This window comes from Rhinolophus sinicus, linkage group LG10 (genome assembly GCF_036562045.2).
Source record: "Rhinolophus sinicus isolate RSC01 linkage group LG10, ASM3656204v1, whole genome shotgun sequence".
NCBI lineage: Eukaryota > Metazoa > Chordata > Mammalia > Chiroptera > Rhinolophidae > Rhinolophus > Rhinolophus sinicus.
Window position 1 is genome coordinate 75,094,154 of NC_133759.1, and position 23,553 is coordinate 75,117,706.

A 23,553-nucleotide genomic window follows, 5' to 3' on the forward strand; every position below is an offset into this window, starting at 1 on the left:
CTATTTATGTACACATTCCAGTGAAATTATAGCATACCCTAGATAAGGAGATCTTAAAAGAAGCCAGAATGAAAAGATGTGTCAGTCCTCAAGACCACCCTCAGACTCAATGATTTGCTAGAAAGACTTATAGGATTCAGAAAAGCTGTTACACTCATAGTTATGGTTTATTATAGCAAAAATGATACAAATTAAAATCAACAAAGGAAAAAGGCAAATAGAGTGGAGTCCAGGAGAAAAGGTCTATAGAGCTGAACCCAAGAGGACAAGCTTCCAGTTGTCCTATCCTAGTTGAGTCACATGGACAGCATTTAATTCTCCCACCTGCAAAGTGTAGAAAAAGGCAAATAGAGTGGAGTCCAGGAGAAAAGGTCTATAGAGCTGAACCCAAGAGGACAAGCTTCCAGTTGTCCTATCCTAGTTGAGTCACATGGACAGCATTTAATTCTCCCACATGCAAAGTGTTGCCAAACAGGGAAGCTCAGTGAGCTTACATACAATTTACAATGAAGTGACAACTAGGCTAACAGAAGAGTTGCAACAACAACATGGAAATCAGAAGACACTAGAATGATAATAGCAAAGAACAGAGAAAAATGGCTGTTAACATAGAAGTATGTTGCGTTTCTGTTTATGTCGAAGACCAGGATTGAGCAGTACGAGAAAGAGCTGGAGATGAGGAACATAATTCCATTCGATTAGATGACCATTGAGGACATGAATGAAGTCTTCCCAGACACCAAATTAGACAAGAAGAAGTATCCCTACTCTTCTCACAAACCAACTGAGAATTTATAGACTTGAGTCTGGGAGAAAGCTGTGGCCCTCATATTATAAACTTGACATTAAAAATAATTACATAGTAAAAAAAAAAAGAAGTATATACCCTAAAAGCAGAAAAATTTAATAAAAATCATATCACATCAGAGTGAACTAGAAATAGGGAGAGTCCTCAACCTTGTGAAAAATATTGGTGGTCCTGAGTATTGTTTCTCAAAGATTTTTGGTTTTTCTTGGATAAGATGCACTTTTTGACTCCCGGTTCAGTAAGGCCACATGACTATTTCTGGCCAATGAGTTTTGAGCAGAGGTAACGAATGTCACTTCCAGGACAGAACATTTCATTGCCAATATAAGAAGACCCGCCAGAGCTTTACTTTTCCCATTGGCATAGTTTCTACCAATATTCAAGATACCTGCTTTGTCAACTAAAATAAGCAATGGAGGTATAGTATGAGCAAGAAATGAGTCTTACTCAACATAATGGGGGTATAGCATGAGCAAGTAATGAACCTTTATTATGTTAGCTGCTAACATTTTTTCAGTTGTTTGTTACATTTTACCCTGCTTAGTATAAGTTATCTATAAAATAAATTGTACAACCTTTAATCTTAACAGCGAAACTTTGAAAACAATTTCCCTTAAGATCCCAAATAAGAAATAGATTGTATTGGAGGTCTTATCCAGGATAATAAGGTACAATTCACATGGAAGAAACAACATTGCTCTTATTCATAGATGATATGATTGTCTACACAAAAAATCCAAAAGAATCTACAGACATATATTAGCATTAATAGCAGGGTTCTGGCTATACACAGATATATACAAATGAATTGCATTTCTATACTCCATCAACAATAAGTTAGAAAACGTAATTTATAAAAGACAATTTACAATAGCATTAAATGATGTAAACTTAGGAATATGTCTAACAAGAAATGCAAGATAATTCTGGTTAAAATAAGCTCTACTGAGAAATATTAAAGAACACTTTAACCCATGAGGAAATATACCACATTCATGCAATGAAAAATTTAGTAAAGATGTTAGTTCTAAAAAATAAAAATAAAAGTAGAGGAATGAATGACACAAACCACAGGGTAATAGTTACAGGAGAGTGTGAAAGGAATCATGGTGAGACATGGGTTTGGGGGGAATGGTATTTGTAATGCTCTATTTCACTGTTTGCATGTTAGACATGACAGTGTTCATCTATTTTTTTTCTTTAAACTATGCATACTCTCTTTTATATGAATGCTATATTTATATAAAGAGAAAACAGTCAGATTCCCAGATCTACTCTCCCACTTCTTGTAACTGCTTTTACCCAATTCAAGCAAAAGACTAGAGGATTTTTCTATGAAAATGGTATAACAGATGGTTTCTTTCCTGAGGGATTTCCAGCAGCTGGAAATAGAGGTGTTCTGCTAAAACATAAGTGATGCTGAGACTCCCAGTCCAATGAGGCCTATATTCTCAAGGCAAGAGACTGAAAGATTGTGCTCTCAGCAGTCCAAAAGGAAAGATCTAACGTTGCCAGTGTAAGCAAAAGTCTCAGCCATATCACCCTACAATAAATTTCACAATTGACAAGCCCCACCCAGGAGCTACCGTGTCCAGTCAGCTTTTTAGAACTACAATCTTAAATATGAGTAGATAGGTAAGTAATACAACAAATAGAGAAAGAGAGTGAGAGCAAGAGCTAGAGCAAGAAAAGGAATAATGCCACTTGGAGGTAACAGACAATAGTAGTGAAAGAAAAATGGAGATTAACTAATTAACATTAGAAAATATGACAACCATGAAACAAGTATGCTATAATAAAGGGGCATACAGAGAACAAAACAGAGCTCTTGTGCATTAAAAATATCATAGCATAAATGTAAAATCTTCAATATAAGATTTGGAAGATAAAATTGAAGGAATCTCCCAGAGAGTAAAACAAATGGATAAAGAAGATTTAAAAACACACACACACACACAAAAAAAAAACACACACACAAAAACACCCCACATAAGACGATGAGAGGGCCAGTACAGGAAGTCCACTATCCAAACAATAGATATTCCAGAAAAAGGAGAAAAAATAAAACAAAGAAGTACAGCTTATCAATGAAATTTTCAAAATTTCCCCAAACTAAAGTTCATGCTTCCTGAATAAAAGAATCCACTATGTTCTAGCACGATACATGGAAAAAGACCCATACCAAGGCACATCATGATGCAATTTCAGAACACTGAAAATAAAAGAGAAGATCCTTCTAGCTTCCACAAAGAAGAAAAAGTTGGTTATTAATAAAAGACTAGGAATCAGCATGCTTCTCAATTAACACAGGAAGCTAGAACTATAATAAAGTTATGCTGGAAAACTTCTAAAGAAAATAATTTCCAACCTAGAATTCTCTACCTAGCTTAAACAATCAGTCATATATGAGAATGAAATAGAAACAATTTCAGTCATGAAAGGTCTCAAACAATTTTTCTATATCATGTACCCTTTCTCAAGAAGCTCTGAATGTCAATGGCCTAGACATAAAAGAGAAATATACAAATCTGCCATTGTAGCAATAGATTTCAATACCTCTTAATAATTGATAGATCAAGTAAGCAAAAAGCCAGCAAGGATATAGTCGACTTGAACATCACTATCAATCAACCTGACCTAATTGACATTTATAGACCATTCTACCCAACAAAAGCAGAATACACATTATTCCCAAATGTACATAGAACATTTACCAAAATAAACCATATGGGTTATGAAACATGTCTCAATAAATGTTAAAGGATTGAAGGCATACAAAGTATGGTCTCAGACCACAATGGAATTAAATTAGAAATCAGTAATAGAAAGATCCCTAGAAATTTTCCAGATTTTTGAACAGGAAATAGCACACTTTTAAACAGCCCATGGATCAAAGAACAAATAAATAGGGGAAGTGGAAAGTATTTGAACTGCATGAAAATGAAAACACAGCAGGTCAAAATTTGTGTGATGCTGCTAAAGCAGTAGTCAAGGGAAATTTGTAGCATTAAACACCTATATTAGAAAATAAAAAGGCCAGCCCAGTGGCTCAGGCAGTTGGAGCTCTGTGCTTCTAATGCGGAAGGCTGCCAATTTGATTCCCACATGGGCAGTGGGCTCTCAACAACAAGGTTGCCGGTTCGATTCCTCGACTCCCACAAGGGATGGTGGACTGCGCCCCCTGCAACTAACAACTGGACCTGGAGCTGAGCTGCGCCCTCCACAACCAAGATTTAAAGGACAACAACATGACTTGGAAAGTCCTGGAAGTACACACATTCCCCAATAAAGTCCTGTTCCCCTTCCCCAATAAACTCTTTAAAAAAAAAAAAAAAAGAATGGTTTCATTATCAACCACCTCAGTTTCTACCTTAAGAAAGAATAAAATGAGCAAATTAAATCCAAAGTCAGTAGATGAAAGGAAATAATATCAGAGCAGAAATCAGTGAAATAGAATAATAATAGAGAAAAATCAACAAAACCAAACTTCTTGCCAGATTAATCAGGGGGGAAAAAAGAATACACAAATTACTAATATCAGGGATGAGAAAGGTTATATCACTACAGATGCCAACACATTAAAAGGATAATAAGAGAATATTATAAATAACATTTGATAATAAATTTGACAACTTATAGAAAAATGGAGAAATTCCTTGAAATACACAAACTACCAAAGTTCACTCAAGAAGAGATAAATTGAATAGCCCTAAAGAGCTTTTCATTGTAGCTTATTTCCTTCCAATACAGAAAACTCCAGGCCTAGATGGATTTATTAATGAATTCTACTAAACATATAAGGCAGAAATAATACTAGCTCTTTTCCAGAAAATTCAAGAGGAAGGAATACATCCTATAAGGCTACTTGTCTATAAGGCTACATCCTAAAAGGCTACGTGTCCTGTAAGGCTAGCATTACTGACTCCAAACTCAGACATAGCCATCAAAAGAAAATAAAACTACAGATCTTCATGAACATCAATGCAAAAATTCTAAAAAGAATTTTAGTAAATCAAATACAATAATATATAAAAAGAAAAATACACCACAACCAAGTAGGGTATATTCCAGGATGCAGAGTTGGTTTAACATTAGAACATCAATCAACATATTATATTCAATTCACTATCCTCATCAATTCATCATCATTATCAATTCCCCATATTAACAAATTGAAAACGAAGAAAACCCCTTTAATCATCTCAATAGACACCCAAAAATACATTTGGCAAATATGCAACATTCATTTCTGATTTTTTTTAAAAAGCTCTCATCTGAACACGCCCGATCTCGTCTGAAAAAGAGCTCTCAAGCACATTAGGAATAGAAGGGGACATCCTCAACCTAAGAAAAACCTACAGCTAATATCATACTTAATAGTGAACCACTGAATATTTTCCTTCTGAGTACAGAAACAGGGCAAAGATGCCTGCTCTTTCTACTGCTCTCACTCAACACTGTACAAGAGGACCTAGCCAGTGCAATTAGGCAAGGGGAGAAAAAAGTCATCCAGATTGGAAAGGAAGAAGTAAAATTATTTTTATTCACACGTTATATAAATACATATGGTCTGATGGAACCTTGGGGGGGGGAACCCTACTAGAACTAATAAGTTTAGCAATTTTGCAGTATATTTGTTATGAACTGAATGTTTTTATTCCCACAAAATTCATATGTTGAAAGCCCTAACCCAACCCCCACATGAAACTGTTATCTGAAGATAGTTGCGGTGAGAGAATGATAAAGGTTAAATGAGTTCTTAAGGGTGAGGCTCCAATCAGAAGACAAAAAAGCAAGAGCTATCTCCTTCTTTATGCAAATCGAGAAAAAGTGATGTGAAGTCATAGTAAGAAGGTGGCCATCTACGAATCAGGAAGAGAGCCTTACCAGGAACTGAATAGACCAGCCCGTTGGTCTTGGACTTCCCAGGCTCCAGAACTGTGAGAAAGTAAATTTCTATTGTTTAAACTACCCGGTCTATGGTATTTTGTTATGGCAGCCCAAGAAGACTAATATAATCATCAATATACAAAAAAAAATTTGTATTTTTATAAGCTAGCAATGAATAGTCAGAAATTGAAATTAAGAATACCATTTACAAGGGCAGCCGGATGGCTCAGTTGGTTAGAGCGCGAGCTCTTAACAAGGCTGCTGGTTCAATTCCCGCATGGGATGGTGGGCTGCGCCCCCTGCAACTAAAGATTGAAAACGGTGACTGGACTTGGAGCTGAGCTGTGCCCTCCACAACTAGACTGATAGGTCCTGAAAAAACACACTGTTCCCCAATATTCCCCAATAAAAAAAAATTTTTTAAATACCATTTACAGTAGCATCAAAAATATGAAATATTGACATCTTGTGGGAATAATGACTTATACAGTGAAAACTACAAAATATTTCTGAGAAAAATTGAAGACCTAAATAAATGAATAGATACCTTGTTCTTGGGTTGGAAGACTGACTGTTATGTTAGTTAACCCCAGATTAATCTTATACATTCACAGCAATTCTAATCAAATCCCGTCAGGTTTTATTTTGGTAGAAATTAACAAACTGATTCTAAAATTCATATAGAAATGCATAGGACCTAGACTAGCCAAAACAATTGAAAATGAAGAACAAAGTTAGAGGGCTAACACTATCTGATTTCAAGAATTATTATAGTGCCACATTATTCAATACTGTGTGATCCTGGCATTAAGATAGACAAATAGATCAGTGGAAGATTATAGAGAATCCAGATACAAACCCATACATACATATGGAGAATTGTTTTTCAACAAAGGTGCAAAGGCAATGCAGTGAAGATAGGATAGTCTTTTGACAAGTAGTGCTAGAATAATTGAATGTCTACATGCAAAAAAAAAAAAAATGAACTTAAACCCATACCTCACATCATATACAAAAATTAACTCATAAGCATAAGAGTAAAACAACTAAAATTTCTGGAAGAAAACATAAGAGAAAATCTTTATGACCTTAGGTTAGGCAAAGATTTCTTAGATATAACGGCACCCCCGTTTAAAAAGAAAAAAGAAAAAAAAGGAAAAACTGACAAGTTGGACTTCATCAAAGTTAAAACTTATGTTCTTCAAATGACAGTGTTTCACAAGAAACTACATATTGTCTGATTCCATTTATACGACATGCCCAGAAAAGGCAACTCTAGAGACTGAAAGTAGATTAGTATTTGCCTGGGGCTGGGTATAAGCACTGGACTTAACTGTAAATGGGCATGAGTGATCTTACTGGGGGGATGAAAGTGTTCTAAAACTGACATATGGTGATAGTTGCCCTATTCTGTAAATTTACTAAAAATCATTTACTTGTATGCTTGAGATGGGTGAATTTTATGGTATGTAAAATATGCCACAAAAAGTTTGTTTTTTCATTTTTTTAAGAAGACGAGTGGATGAAAAGATAATGCATAGACTGGGAGAAAATCTTTCAAAGTATGAATCAGGTAAAGGATTTGCATCCAGAATACATAAAGAATTCTCAAAACTTTACAATAAAGTAAATCAAACAATTTTTTTAAGTGGGCAAAAGATCTGAACATCTTGGCCCCTGTTTACCTTTATAATCTCACTTTTAGCTTTCTCCTCACCACCCAGGTCCCCAGCCTCATCCCATGGCCACACTGAAAAGGTCGAGCTACACTGAATACTACACATTCCTAAATTCTACTTCTAGTTCTTTGTCTCTTTCCTGTCTTACTGTCTGTGTCTCTGTATCTTTGCCCCCACTCCCCTTCTCCCTGGCCCTTTCTCTCGCCCCCTCTCTTTTTCTGTTCTGTTTTTCTGCTCATTCCCTCTCTGTTCCCACCCCCACTCCCATGGCTCTTTGTCTTCTTCATTAATGGAGCACAGCACATCCATATAACACAGTGAGGCTGGTGACCACAATTTATATATACAGACAAAAACTGAGTTTTGGATTAAAGTAGGATAATACTGTTTCCTCTAGTTGTTTACTACCTTCAAGTCCTCATAATGCAAAATGTGTTGGCCGTGGCAGCCTAGTGTCCTTAATTAGGAATTGTAACTGACAGCTGACTCCACATGTAGATGTTAGCCTTAACTGAGTTACAGATTTTAAAAAGAATCTCATACACAAAGTGTCTAATATAATAGTAATTATGTATTTTCAGAATTGAAGGAAAATTGAAAATACTACCTCATTTGAAGAATGTTCTTGCAAACTTGACACAGGAACAATTTCATCTGAATTAACATAGTTGCTGACATTTGGAAACAGTTCCTCACAAGATGCTTTTCGCACTGAGGAGAGATCAATCTATAAAAGAATATATTACTCTTTTGTAGAAGTTAAATGTTTCAAAAACAATTATTTTTATGTAATTAAAGGAAAGTTGAAATACATTATCTTATTAGAAGCATTTTCTTACGGACTTGACATATGAACAGTTTTATCTCAATATAATTACTGACATTTGAAAATAGTTCTCCCAAAGATGCATGTTTAACTGGGGACAAATCAATCTATAAAGAAGATTATACTCACTTTAGCTTTAAAGTTGTTATTTAAATAGGTATTTTTATTAGCTACAGCATCATGTATATTTCCTATTTATTCATCCAATTAATATTTATCAAGTGCCAATAAATGAAATTCATCTACCCAGCAACCACACATCTCAAATAATTTTCCCTACCCTTCCCTTAAACATCAGCCTTCCCCAGTGTTCTGTCCTTGCCTCTTCATGCCAACCAACTGAACACTAGAGATTTACAAATCTCAGCCTCTAACATAGAACTCTTTCTTGAGCACCATATCCACATTGCCATCAGGTTACGGAAATCACATAGCTCTACATCAAATTCAAAATATTTAAAATCAGATGCATGATCCATACTCTTTAGGTTGGGACTCCAAGAAGCGTTGCCATGTTGACCAGCTAGATCTGACTAGAGAACCTGGTCTGAAGCTAGGCTAGACTAGAAAGCATGTCAAGGGCACTGCGCAGGGCATGGGGGGTGAAGGGGTTCAAAATGAGCCTCCGCAAATGTTCCACTTTGGTATGTGGATTATTCTGAGCTGAAGGCAATTAAGACCAAGCAGACTCAAGAAAACATTTACCTCTTCTTTAATCACCAAAAAGAATTTATATTGGGGGAGCATTTCAGATCTTGCTACCTGGAATATGTCGGTTTGGCTCAAATAAACTCAATAAAAATTCTCTACAAGTTTGGACATTTCTTATGTCAACATTTACTTGGCGATGTTCAGCAGGATTCTGAAGAAGCCCACCCAGGACACCCTGTGGACCCGGACCCCAGGCAAGGTACAAGAGTCCTTCGTGCCCCACTGGCTCCCCAGTTCACATCGCGTGAACTTGCCTGAGTCTTCTCTTGGAATTCCAGGCCTCCTAGCTTTAAGTAACAGGCCATGACTCTATTTGTGCTGTTCTTAGAAAATCCTTGAGGTAGATAAGGGTTGAGATAATGCAGGGACGGGGCGGGGGGGGGGGGGGGAGGGCGGGGGAAGGTTGCTGTTTTAATTTCAGCTTTTTTTATTGAATTGCTTACCGGGAGTCTGAACAAAATCTTTGTTGGATAAATGAGAGACTGAACTCTCTTTAGCTCCAAAAGAGAAAGGACACTTGCTTCTTCAATCCAAATACCCAATGGGGTGACAATAGTTGTTCAGATCCCCAAATCCAGAGTGGCGGTGATGGGAGCCAGTTAAATACTCTATAAGTAAATATTACAAAAGGCACCATACTTAGGGTTTCCCTGACTCTTAGTTAGGCATGTCCCTTGTGGGGATCCTGGAAGCTATGTATGTGTGTTATTACAAAAGATACTAGAGCTCATCTCCTTGTACCTGAGCTGTCCCTAGACTGCTATGTAAGCTGCTGCATGGACTTCTGGGAGCATTGCTCCCAATGAAAAGAAACACCTGACTCTGACCTGCTTGCAAACTGTGCTCCTGTTGTTTAGTTGAACCTAAGAAGAACCCAGATTGGGTAAGAGCTAAATTATAAAATTCTTAGAAGAAAAGAGAGTGGAAAGCTTCATGACATTGGATTTCACAATGATTTATTGGATATGACACCAAAAGCATAGGTAACAAAGGAAAAAATAGATAAATGGGACTATATGAAAACTGAAAATTTTGTACATCAAAAGACACTACCAACAGAATGAAAAGGTAACCCACATAATGAGTTATTTGCAAATCATCTATCTGATCAGGGGTTACTATCCAGAATATATAAAGAACTCCTACAACTCAAACTACAAAATAAACAACCTGATTTTTAAAATGGGTGAAGGACCTGGATAGGTATTCTCAAAAGAAGATACACAAATGGCCAGTAAGCACATGAAAAGATGCTCAACATCACTAGCCATTAGGGAAATACAAATCAAAACCAAAATGAGATACCATCTCACACCCATGTGGATAGCTATTATTTTAAAAACACAGAAAACAAGTGTTGGCAAGGATGTAGAGAAATTGAAACCCTTATGTGTTGTTGGTGGCAATGTAAAAAAGTGCAGCTGCCATGGAAACAGAATGGCAGTTCCTCAAAAAGTTACAGTGAGAAGGACCATATGAGCCAGCAATTCCACTTTGAAGTATATATCCAAAAGAATTGAAAGCAGGGTCACGAAGAGATATTTGTATACTCATGTTCATAGCTGCATTATTCACAATAGCTAAAAGATGGAAGCAACCCAAATGTCCACAGACAGACAAATGGATAAACAAAATCCGGTATATACATACAAAGGAATATTATTCAGCCTTTAAAAAAGAAGGAAATTGATACATGCTACAACATGCATGAACCTTGAAGACATTATGCTCAGTGAAATAAGCCTGACACAAAAGGACAAAAACTGTCTGACTGCATTTAAAGTACTTTCAACAAATTCATAAAGACGGAAAGCAGGGTGGTGGTTCCCAGGGACTGGCGAAGGGAGGAATGGGGAGTTATTTAATATGTATGGAGTTTCAAACAGTTCTGGATATGGATGGTGGTGATGGTTGCATAACAATGTGAATGTACTTGAACTGTACACTTAAAAATGGTTAATATGGTAAATTTTATGTTACATATATTTTGCCACAATAAAAAAAAGTGAGAAAAAAAAAAAAAAAGAAGAATCTTGGTTGGTACTGCAATATTCTAATCTTTTTTCTTTTATGCATAGCAGTATATAGAGTACTTCCAGTGAAAGTGTGTTTATGCAACAGAAAAATACAGACATTATTCTCTATGTGCAATATTCCCCATGTGTTACAAAAACAGAATAACGAGGAGGAAAGGGAGGCAGAAAATAGATACTACAAGTGCAAATGCTAATACTTACCTCTAAACCAGCTGTTTGCGAAGATGGAGTACTTGTTAACAGGCCTCTTTTCTTATCACGAGTACTGGAATTTGTGTTCTGTCAGTGTTTTGTGAAATAGGGGATTGAATAGCAGAAAGAAACTAATTTAATACCATAAAACACAATTTAAAATTAGTAGACTAAATCATAATGTGTCATAATGATAAATTTTTAATCTGCTAATTAAATTTTAAACCACTAGACAGGTAACTAAAGAATTTCTGGCTTCAACTAGGTCAGACCACTCCCAAGAGAACTTTATATGGCACAACAACTATATGAGAATATTTTGGTTGAAATCAGTATTAATTTAGGAAGAACAGCTAATTAAAGTTTTGAATCAGGAAATGGTGCTTTGATTATCTTTGTCAACTGCTAAGAAAGGTATTTCACTAACAGCATTTGTTGAATTCCTAGTATATACTGTACTTTTTATGGAAAGGGATTCTAAGTTATTTCTGAAGCTGTTAAAACATATGTAGCAAGCATAATTGGTTTAAAATACATACATTTAAATGTATATAGATACTTTCATTTATGCAGCATTAAAGTTAAAGAAATTACAAAGTAGGATGCAGACTCATTTTCTATTTCTTGAAGATGCAAAGTGGCAGACAAAGAAAGGAGGTGGACAAATCAAGAGTGAGAGACAGAAGCACAAGAGACAGGATCAGAGAGCTAAAGAGTTCAAGAAAGAGGAAAGAAGAAGGAGGGGAAAGAGGGAGGGAGGGAGGGAGGGAGGGAGGGAGGGAGGGAGGGAGGGAGGGAGGGAGGGAAAAGAAGGGAGAAGGGGGAAAGGGGAAAAAGGAGGATAGAGAGACAAAAGACAGAGAGGAAGGAAAAAAAGAGGACGATTGAGAGGAGAGAGTGAGGGAGAAGAGAGATGGAGAAGACAGAGACCAACAGAGACTGTGAGAACAAAGACTGAGATGGACAGTCAGAGAAACAGAGGACAGATAGACAGAGATCAAGACAGAGATAGGGAGTAGAGAGAGAGAGCTTGACACTAAGGCAAAAGCAGGGAGAGCAATGACAAAGAAACAGGCAGAGAGGCAGAGCAGAGAGAAACAGTAATAGAGTCAAAGAGACGGAAGACAGGCAGCTTTATTCCTAGCAATCAGCTGCCTTTTCAACTCCCAGATTCCATGAAACAACCATGTCCCTCTGATAAACCTCTTTGATCAGGTGTCTATTATACTCTGCCAAGTCTGAACCCGAACTCAGAGTTTGAACAGCATAGGAAAAGTTTGTTAGGTTTCTTTTTTCTTTCTTTCCTCCTTTCTTTCTTTCATTCTTTTCTTTCTGGCTTAAAATCAGTAAACTAGTTGTTTGTTCAAGACATAATCTGGAATAGTATATAAGGAAAATTTTTAACAAAAAAATTTTATGGGCATATTTACCTGGTACACTGAATATGTCAGTTCTCTAATTCATTAGCTATATAGTCTTTTAATTTCTTCATCTGAACAATGAGGATTATTCTACCCCTAGGGACTGCTATGCAAAATTCACAAATAATACATGTAAAGAGAACCTATGGTGCCTGGAGAGTAGGAGAAACTCAATGATAGTGATTATTATTATCACGTTGGCAGCCATGGAGGAGCTGTGCTCAGATCTTGAACAAAGAATCTGCTGTTCCACCGCGAGGGGTGCAATTAGCTGACAGCCCCCAGCTGCAACATCTTTAGAACCTGCTTCAACTTTCGCGCCAAGACCATCATCTTCTCAGGCGACCCTCAGACAACATCTGAGGACAGCAGCCCAACATAAGATTCCGATAATGGACAATCTTTGCTCCCGACCTCCCCACTGGGATAGCTTCTGTCAGGACTGAGGCTATTCCTGCCAAATCCTGCTTTTCCTTCTCAGGTGTTACCCCTTCCAATTCTTAATTCAGTCTGAATACCTGTGTCCCAAGTGACACAATGTGTGTGCACTGTCAGTCCATTTACAAAACACCTGCCTGTATATAGCTGTAAGTATATAGAATCTCTGCATTTTTTCCCTGGATTTGTTAAAAAAAACAACTGTGTATTTAAATCTTTCCAATAAGTACATTTCTTTGTATAGTCTTTTGAAGAATTAGCAAAAGGCCAGTGCTTACCAACACAGGTCCCAGGTGCTGAGGGAGCACAACTGTGGTAACTGATTTATCTGCATTGCTTTCAAGCACAGACCTCCAGTGAGGTGATGGGACCTTGATTTTTAGATGATGAGAGCTTAACTTTGCTTGAAAATTTGTATCTCTAGGTTCAGGATCTTTTTTAGGCTAAAACAAATTCATAATCATGAAATACATTTCACAGGCTGGAAAACATTTCTAGCATTTCTCAGATGTTCTATTTTTATTGTAATGTATGTTACAATTGTTACAATTAAAATAGGACATATACATTATTCTTTCTAACTACCTACCTATCTACCCATCCATCCATCCCCCCAACTTGAAAAAAAGTTTTAAACTTAAAGGTAAATCTTTCTCTAAAAAAAGTAAGGCTTTCTATATATATAAAGAAACAAATCTGTTGAAAAACGAAATAGTTTGAAATATACTCAGCTCAAAAAATGTCCCTACCACATATAAGGCAATAACTCTCAAAAACGTTCCTATGAAAAGAAAAATGAAAATGAGATCTAGCTATTACTCAATATTTAAAATTAAATTTTAGAGAAAACATTAAATATATTTATATTAATGTCTTCATTATGCAATAATCTTCATTTAAGAAACCAAAAGTCCTCCCTAAGACACCAGGAAGCTGCAACTACAAGAAAGTGTGTTGCTTTACCAGCTAATCCCTGCATTGAAAACTGGAGACTATTCAGTGCCTGCTTGTACTAAGTTATGTAACTTGCCTAATGCTTTCAAGATGCATTTAAAATAGTTTTCAAAATTTAAATATATTCAACATCACTAAGGAGGTGCAGTCTGCATTGGGTCCTGAAAGAATGACAGGATTTTTGAGTTTGGGGTGAGGGGTTAAAGAGGATGGTAGAGAAAGGGGAGAAGAAGTAGAAGAGGCTTAGTACATTCCAAGCAAAGGAAAGAACAAGGGTATGGAGCCAAGAGTGAGATACTCACTGGCACCTACCGACTTCTTTCTTTCACTGACGATTTCACACCTTGCACCCAGCTTTTTCTCTCACCCCTGTCATTGTTGTCAGCAATTTCATCATCCCATTCATTCATAACCCATCCAACCAACTGGCCTCTCAGCTGCTTGACCTCTACATTTCCAATAATCTTTTCCCCTCGTGCCATTTCAGTCACTCCATGATCAAACTGAGTTAGCCTTTACCATCAGCAGAGACTACCAAATCACCAGTTTAAAGAGCTTCTTAATATAATTCCAACTCCTGCTCAATTATCTTCATGAAATAAATTTTCTCCAGTTTACTGATCCTACCATTTTATCTTCATCCATGACCCCTCTCCTGTCTTATTCCTTCCTTATCTGCCACCATCCACCATTATCATCACTTTCTTATCCCTTTCTCATCCCTGTCACAGATGCCTGACAAGTCCCCAGCGCTACATGAACCCTGACATCAATATCCTGTGGACCACCAGTGCAAGTGAGTGCTGGGGAACATTGTACAACCTGCCATATCAGTCACCACACACTCAAAAAGAGTAGCCACAGACTGGCAACTCTTCCACACTTCTCTAGCTTCTCGTAACTATTTCGTATTCACCCTATTTTCCTTAAACATCTAGCTCCTCCCCTCTACCATTCTCAGCTGACAGCCTTACCTTACACTTCCCTGCAACAATAGAAGACATCAAACAGGATGCAAACACTCAGGACTCATCATTTTGGGGACCCAATGCAAAACAAAAATGTGGGGCCTCTCATTAAAAAACTACTTAAAATGTCAGGATGGCAACCACAAGACATTAACTGAAGTGTGGGTCTTTCTAAGCACAAAGTCTGGCCTGCTACCACTACATCTGTAAATGTACCACAGTGGAAACAGCCCTCTCTCTTAAAGGCCAGATCTTCCACTTGTATTCTGGGTCCAATCCCTCCCCAGTCATTTTCAATGTAATAGTAGAGGGAAGTTTTCGGGTTTTGTTTTATTTTTAAAATAAATTTTATTGGGGAATATTGGGGAATAGTGTGTTTCTCAAGGGCCCATCAGCTCCAAGTTGTTGTCCTTCAATCTAGTTGGGGAGGACACAGCTCAGCTCCAAGTTCAGTCACGGTTTTCAATCTTAGTTGCAGGGGCGCAGCCCACCATCCCATATGGGAATTGAACCGGCAACCCTGTTGTTGAGAGCTCACGCTTTAACAACTGAGCCATCCAGCCACCCCTCCGGAGGCTCAGCAGCAGCTCATTGTCTTCAATCCAGTTGTGGAGGGTGCAGCTCACTGGCCCATGTAGGAATCGAACCGGCAACCCTGTTGTTCAGAGCTCGTGCTCTAACCAACTGAGCCATCCGGCCACCCCTTTTTGGGTTTTTCTTTAACACTTTATTGAGACATAATTCATATGCCATAAAAATACACCCATTTAAAGAACAAAATTCAATGGTTTTTAGTATATTCACAGGGTTTTTCAATCATCACCACAGTTAAATTTAGAACATTCTTGCCCCCGCTAAAGAAATCCCATACTCATTAGCAGTCAATCTCCATTCTATTCCCAGCAGCCCTAAATAACCACTAATCCATGTCTGTCATTATATATTTGCCTATCCTGGACATATAAATGGAATTGTATAATATGCAGTCTTTTGTGACTGGCTTTTTTCACATTGCATAATATTTTCAAGGTTCATCCACGTTGCAGCATGTATCAGTGCTTCATTTGTTTTTATTGATAAATAATATTGTATGACTCTACCACATTTTATTTATTCATCAGTAGATGGACATTGGAGTTGTTTCCACTTTTTGGCTATTATGAATAAATGCTGCTATGAAAATTCATGTGTAAGTTTTCATTAGAACGTATGTTTTGTTTCTCTTGGGTATAAACCTGAGAGTAGAATTGCCGGGTCCTATGGTAACTCCATGTTTAAAATTCTGAAGAATTGCCAAATTGTTTTCCAAAATGGTTGCACCAGTTTACATTCCCACCAAGATGTTTGAAGGTTCCAATTTCTCCACATCATCACAATGTTTGTTATCGGTCTTTTTTATTATAGTCATCCTAGTGGATATGAAATAATACCTCATTGTGGCTTTGATTTGCATTTCCTTAATGACTAATGATACTGAGCATCTTTTCATGTGTTTATTGGCCATTTGTATATCATCTTTGGAGAAATATAGTGAAGTTCTTATACACCAACACTCCAAGGATGGTAAAGCTACAGTCAGGAAGAGACACCTACCAGGAGCAGAGCCTTTGAGAAGGGGCAGAACACACAGGAGTATAAGAAATGACATTTAATGCAAGCTATGACACCTTTATATTATAAAATGCTTTGTGTGTATAGAAGTGTGTGTGTGTGTGTGTGTGTGTGTGTGTGTGTGAGACAGAGAGAGAGAGAGAGAGAGAGAGAGAGAGAGAGAATTGGTAGAGCATGAACTGAGACAGTATGCATAAAAGCAGGAAAGGGAAATGAGGAAGTGAAGAAGCACAGAAAACAAAACGTAGAAAGCAAGAAAGCATGGAGAAGACTTTTTATTGCTTTAGGCTAAAGAAGTGAAGTTCATCCAACTTCAGCTAGATCTCTAGGTAACAGGGAGCCCCGGTTGCGTACAGCGTTACATTCAGCTATCCCTTCTTCCTCTCTTCCATCATTCCTATTAGCCCTCAAAAATGATCTAGTAGAGCCCATCTTTAAAACAAAACAAAACAAACTTCCTCCAACTCTGCCTCTCCCTCCAGTTACTACTCTTTTTCTCTATTCCCCTTTAGAGTCAAGCTCTATACACAATCATTACTTCCTCACTTTCTTCTTTTCCCCCCACCTTTATCAAAGAATAACTGACAAATATAATTGTATGTATTTAAAGTGTATAAGTGATGACTTGATGTACATTATAATATATTGTGGAATAATTACTAAAATCAAGAAATTAACACATCCATCACCACACATAGCTTTTCATGTGTGTACATGGTGAGAAAGCTTACAATCTACTCTCACCAACTTTCAAGTATACAATACTATATTATTAACTATCATCACCTTGCTGTACATTAGATTCTCAGGATTTACTCTTATAACGGAAAAGTTTTTACCCTTTGACCCACATCTCCCATTTTCCCCATCTCCCCAGACCCTGGCAATCATCATTCTATTGTCAACTTCTATGAAATTGGCTTTTTTTTAGGATTCTATATATATACCCTGTTTCCCTGAAAATAAGACCTAGCCAGACCATCAGCTCTAATGTGTCTTCTGGAGCAAAAATTAATATAAGACCCAGTATTATATTATATTATATTATATTATATTATATTATATTATATCATACTCAGTCTTATAGTAAAATATTAATTTCTGCTCCAAGAGACACATTAGAGCTGATGATCTGGCTAGGTCTTATTTTCAGGGAAACACGGTATGTGATACCATATAGTATTTGTATTTCTCTGCTTTACTTCATTTAGCATAATGCCCATACATGTCACAAATTATGATATTTCCTTATTTTTTGTGGCTTAATAATACTCCATTGTCTATATCTATATAGACACATTTTCTTTATCCATTCACCTGTCAGAGAACATTTAGGTTATTTCCATATCTTGGTTATTGTGAATAATGCTGCAATGAACATGGCAGTGCAGGTATCGCCTCAAGATACTGATTTAATTTCCTTTGGATATATACCCAGGAGTGGGATTGCTGGATCACATGGCAATTCTATTTTAGTTTTTTGAGGAATGGCCATATGGTTTTCCATAATGTTGTACCGGTTTACATTCTCATGAACAGTGCACAAGGGTTCCCTTTTTCTCCACATCCTCACCAATATTTGTTATCTCTTTCTTTTTGATAATAGCTATCCTAACAGATACGAGGTAATATCTCATTGTGGTTTTGATTTGCATTTCCCTGATGATTAGTGATATTGAGCACCTTTTCATGTACCTATTGGCCAGTTGTATGTCTTCTTTTGAAAAATGTCTGTTCAAGTACTTTGCCCATTTTTTAATTGGATTATTTGCTTTTTTGCTATTGAGTTGTATAGGAGCTTTTCATATTTTGGATATTGACCCCTTATAAGACATGTGATTTGCAAATATTTCCTCCCACTCTTTAGACTGCCTTTTCAATTTATTGATTATTTCTTTTGCTTTATGCAGAAGCTTCTTAGTTTGGTGTAGTCCCACTTGTTTATTTTAGCCTTTGTTACATGCCTCTTTGGTGTCTTATCAAAGTAATCATTGCCAAGATCAATGTCAAGGAGATTTTCCCATGTTTTCTTCTAGGAGATTTATGGTTTCAGGTCTTACATTTAAGTTTTTAATCCATTTCAAGTTAATTTTTGTGAGTGGTATAAAATAAGGGTCCAGTTTCATTCTTTTGCAAGTAGGTATCTGATTTTCCTATTATCACTTAATGAAGAAACTATCCTTTCCCCATTTTCTGTTCTTGGCACCCTTAAAATTAGTTGGCCATAAATGTGTGGGTTTATTTCTGGGCTCTCTATTCTGTTCCACTGGTCTATATGTCTGTTTTTATGCCAGTACCATACTCTTTTCATTTCTATAGCTTTGTAATATAGATTGAAATCAGAAAGTGTGATGCCTCCAGTTTTGTTCTTTCTCAAGATTGCTTTGGAAATTTGGGTTCTTTTGTGGTTCCATGTTAATTTTGGGATAGTTTTTCTATTTCTGAGAAAAATTCCACTGGAATTTTCATAGAGGTTGCACTGACTCTGTAGATCACTTTGGGTAGTATGAACATTTTCACAATATTAATTCTTCCAACCCAAGAACATGGGATATCTTTCCATTTATTTATGTCTTCTTCAATTTCTCTCATCAATGTCTGATAGTTTTCAGTGTACAGGTCTTTTACCTCCTTGGTTAAATAGATCTCTAAGTATTTTATTGTTTTTGATGCTACTATAAATGGAAGTTGAAAAAAGAACACCTCAGTTTTCCTTCCTATGAGCCTTTCTCCTGTGAGTCTCCTTTACTACTCACAGAAAACACACTTCTGATCATCAAAAGTATGGGGCGTTTTCCCCACAATAAGTAATTCTCTGCAACACCAGCTGGTGTCCTACAATTCAACTCAATTCTAACACTATCTACAACCTGAAGATAATCGTGTCAGCTCCCACAGTTAAGAGCTCAGTCCCACAAAACTGCTCCCACTCTACTTCAGATGCCAATCATAAGTACGAGGTCCCCAGGTTACCCACAACTTCTGTCTGATTTTGGCTACAAATTGGAGTTTCCCATCGCCCCTTCCTCAGATTCAATTAAAATGCTAGACTGGCTCACAGAATTCAGGGAAACACATTTACCAATTTATTAAAGGATATGATAAAGAATAAACATGAACATCCAGACAAAGAGATATATAGGGTGAGGGCTGGGAAGGTCCTGAGCACAAAAGCTTCTGTCCCTGTGGAGTTAGGGTGTGTCAGCCTCCCAGTGTGGACGTGTGCACCCACCTGGAAGCTCTCTGAATGAACCCCCTATTATTGGGATTTTCATGGAGACTTCCTCATATAGGCATGATCAATTATTAACCTCAGTTCCAGCCCCTCTCCCCTCTCTGGAGTACGGGTGGTGGGCTGAAAATTCCAAGCTTCTAATTATGGCTTGGTCTTTCTGGTGACCAGACCCCATCCAGGAGCCACCCAGGAGCCCACCCTGAGTGCCTCATTAAAACAAAAGATCCTCTAGTGCTCTTATCGCGTAGGAATTTACAAGGGTTTTAGGAGACCTGTGTTAGGGATGGGGCCAAAGACCAAACAATAAAACAAGAGATGCCGCTGGGGTTCTTATCACTTAGGAAATTACAAGGGTTTAGGAGCTCGGTGCCAGGAACCAGGGGCAGAGACCAGTATATGTATTATAATTATTATATTAATGTGCCCTCAGACCGCCTCCCTTTCCTATGACATCAAATAGCACCTTTATCCACCCAAACTGCTTAAGACAGAAACCCAGAAATGTTTCTTGATACCTCTCAGTCCTTCATCCCCTATATTAAACCTATGGACTCTACATGCAAAATCATTTTGAATCCATGCATATTTCACTATCCCTCCTACATCCTAGTCAAAGCCACCACAATCTCGCATCCTAAACCTTTCCAACTTCATATTAGTGAATCTTCCTGCTGACACTCTTGCCCTCTTTCAGTTTGCTCCCCAATGTATACAATGACAGTGTGCTGTAGTGAAAACAGTACAGGTTTCAGTTCCAGAAAGACCTGCCACAAGCTCCTCAAACATATTGGTTAACATCTAAATCTCATTTTCCTCAGCTATAAAAAAGGTAAAAACAAAACAAACATATATTTTTTAAAAACTTACCTGAAAGGAATGCTATAAAGAAAGATATCATTAATGAAAAATGCTTAGAATAATGCTTAGCATTGAGTAATCACTCAAACAGTAACTCCTGCTATATAAATAAAGTCCCAAGACCTCTAGATTCCAAACCTAATGTAACAAACAAACAAAAAACATCATGTATTCCTCAGTATAAAACACTGCTCTGGCTACATAGCAAATGCTTATTTTTACCTCAAATTAATGATTAATAGACATCCAATTATCCAAAAAGAAGTTGGAAAAATTATAAATTTTAATTCTCTTCCATTAAGTTTAGAGCATATATTCATGAAACAATAATGTAATCTAGCTGCTGAACTCCAAAAATGTTTTAAATTATTTACTTACATAGCTGAAAAATAATTCCTATGAAAGCGTGGTTAAAAGTATGTCCTTCCTTAATAAAATTTATGGTTTATGTAGTTATTCATCTTCAATACTTGCCTTTTTCGTTGTTTTTTCAGGGATTGAAGGGTGAGTTTTCTTAGCAAGTACAACTTCACAAGCTGCAAGATCTATAAATAAAAACAAACTTTAGTATTTTAATTATTTAACCTATCATTAACTGTAAGTACAGAAAAGATAACTCAAATTGGGAAAAAAAACTAACTGAATAACTGTGCCTTGTAATCATTTTAGAAGAACTTAATATATGTTGCACAATCTGACTTGCTACAGATAGCAGAAAGTACTCTTTAAAATATCTTTATCTCAAGAGATCCAGGTTTCACAGGAATAAATAAATTCTATATAAAATATTTACTTTCCAATTATTAGAGAAAGTATAAGTGATTAAAATTCTTCATTAATTGTCCTTCCATTTCCACTCTCCCATATTTTCAGGCCCTTTCTACTGCAACTTTTCTATCAGCATTTAAAACATGTTCAGGTCTCTTTCATTTACCAAAAATTTTATCTGTACCCCACACCCCTTCCTGCTACTTCCTCTGTCTCCTCTTATCCATGGGTAAGTTTCTTCAAAGAGCTGTCCACATATACTGGTGTAACTTCCTTTCCTCCTGTGTACTCCCACACCCACACAATTTAGTTTCAGCTCCCACGAATACTGAGCAGAAACCTTTCATGTCCCTCCTAAATGGATCTCAGTACAACAGGTGTGAACATCTTCCCTCTCTGGCCCCTACTGTAGTTCCTCTTCAGTCTTGACACTTCCCTTTTCCTCACTCTCCAAACTCAACTCAAAGCAGTAAGTATTTACTATTTGCAATGTGCCAATTTTACTTATTATATGTACTTAATATTGCAAATTTGGCTTTTTTTATTCTTAACACCAGTAACTTGATTTAAGACACCAAAATATTTTCTTTTAGATTATTCCAATAGCTTTTCAATTCACCTTCCTCTGCAGTCCATTGTTCACATTGTATACCTAAAATAAATATCTAATATTATCTGCTTAAAACTCTTCCAAAAGGATTTCCACGGCCCTCAAGTTAACTCAAGCTTCTTCACTTGACATGCAAAATCCTGGTTTTTATGATCCCTGTATTGCTTACATATATCCAGCCTCATTGCAGAGGTTAATAGGTTGCTAGATAAAATACAGGATGCTCACTTAAAATTCAGATAAACATTGAATAATTTTTTAGTGTAAGTATTTCCCATGTAGTAGTACAAGCATGTGAAATATTTGTGACATAATTATATTAAACAATTATTTGTTGCTTAACTGAATTCAAATTTAAGTGGGGATTCTGTATCTTTATCTGCTAAAACTTGCAACCCTTGAGGCTAATCACTCCTCTCATCTTCATCTCCCATGGCAGAGAGAAGTAGTGGATTTCAGAGTTTGGTAAGAGAAAAAATTGATACCAAGGTTTGACAATAGATTATACATAGGAAGTGACAAAGAGGAAGGTGTTGAGGACGATCCCCAAGTTTCAGGTTTGCTAAGCTACGTTTACTAATTGAGATAGACCAGGTTAGGTCTTGGTCGTGACAACTCTCAGTCCTAAATCTCTTGGTAACTTTTGTTATAGCTACCTCTAAATGTTGGAGTGTTCCATTTACTGTATTTTGCTGTGTATAATGTGAACTTTTTAGCCCAAATTTGTGAGGGAAAAATAAGGATGTGCATTACACATGGGTAGTATTAAATCCATATCTATATAAGTGTTTTTAATTCTTTTATTTATGCTTATGAGATAAAAGTGTAACTCTAGAAATCAATAACAATATCTTTATGCAAAATACCCTGAAATACGATAATCGGTTTTGTGGAAACGATGAACTTGCAACAACGAAGAGTTCTTGACCTTCTATGGTGCGTAAATAGCGTAAATTTGTTACTGGTACATAAAATTTCTTGTACCTTGTATCTGTTCTTGGGTTTTGTAATTATTTGTTACATTAAATTTCTTGTATCATAGTATGTTAAAAATAAATGCTAAAATTCCTTTATAATACAAAAAACAAGTACCTAAATGTAAACAAATAAAAATTTGAATTAAAAAATTAAAATGAAATATTTTTTCCCCTGAAAGTTTGGGCCAAAAACATGGGTACACCTTATTCATGGCAAAATACATGCTTTGTTTTGTGTTTTTTTACATTTTTCTCTTCTATTTATTTGCACTTCGTAGGTAATCTCATCTATTCTATGGCTTCAAAACATCTCTACTCAGGCTCTAATATTTATCTACAGCCCCAGTCTTTGCCCCAAACTCCAGACTTCTGTGTAATAAACTTGTTTCATCACATCTTCTCTTGATGCTAATAAGCCTTTCAAAGTTTTAATATTTTATTGAAGTATTCCATATATACAGTAACGAGCACATATCTTATATGTATATGTATTCATCCATATAATCACCAGCCATATTTCCAACACCCAGAAGTTTCCCTTATGTTCTTTCCCAGTAAGCAGCCCCTTTCC

General features: G+C 36.6%; 1 protein-coding gene across 1 annotated transcript in view; it reads right to left on the reverse strand.

Annotated features, from left to right (window-relative positions):
* MEIKIN (meiotic kinetochore factor) overlaps positions 1-23,553 on the reverse strand; it is an 82,295-nt gene that overhangs the window by 20,800 nt on the left and 37,942 nt on the right. The window contains exons 9-12 of the mRNA XM_074314104.1: positions 21,102-21,172; positions 13,280-13,444; positions 11,152-11,229; positions 7,985-8,104 (exon numbers count right to left, since the gene is read on the reverse strand). Coding sequence (XP_074170205.1) covers positions 7,985-8,104; positions 11,152-11,229; positions 13,280-13,444; positions 21,102-21,172 — 434 coding nt within the window. The remainder of the gene's footprint in view (positions 1-7,984; positions 8,105-11,151; positions 11,230-13,279; positions 13,445-21,101; positions 21,173-23,553) is intronic.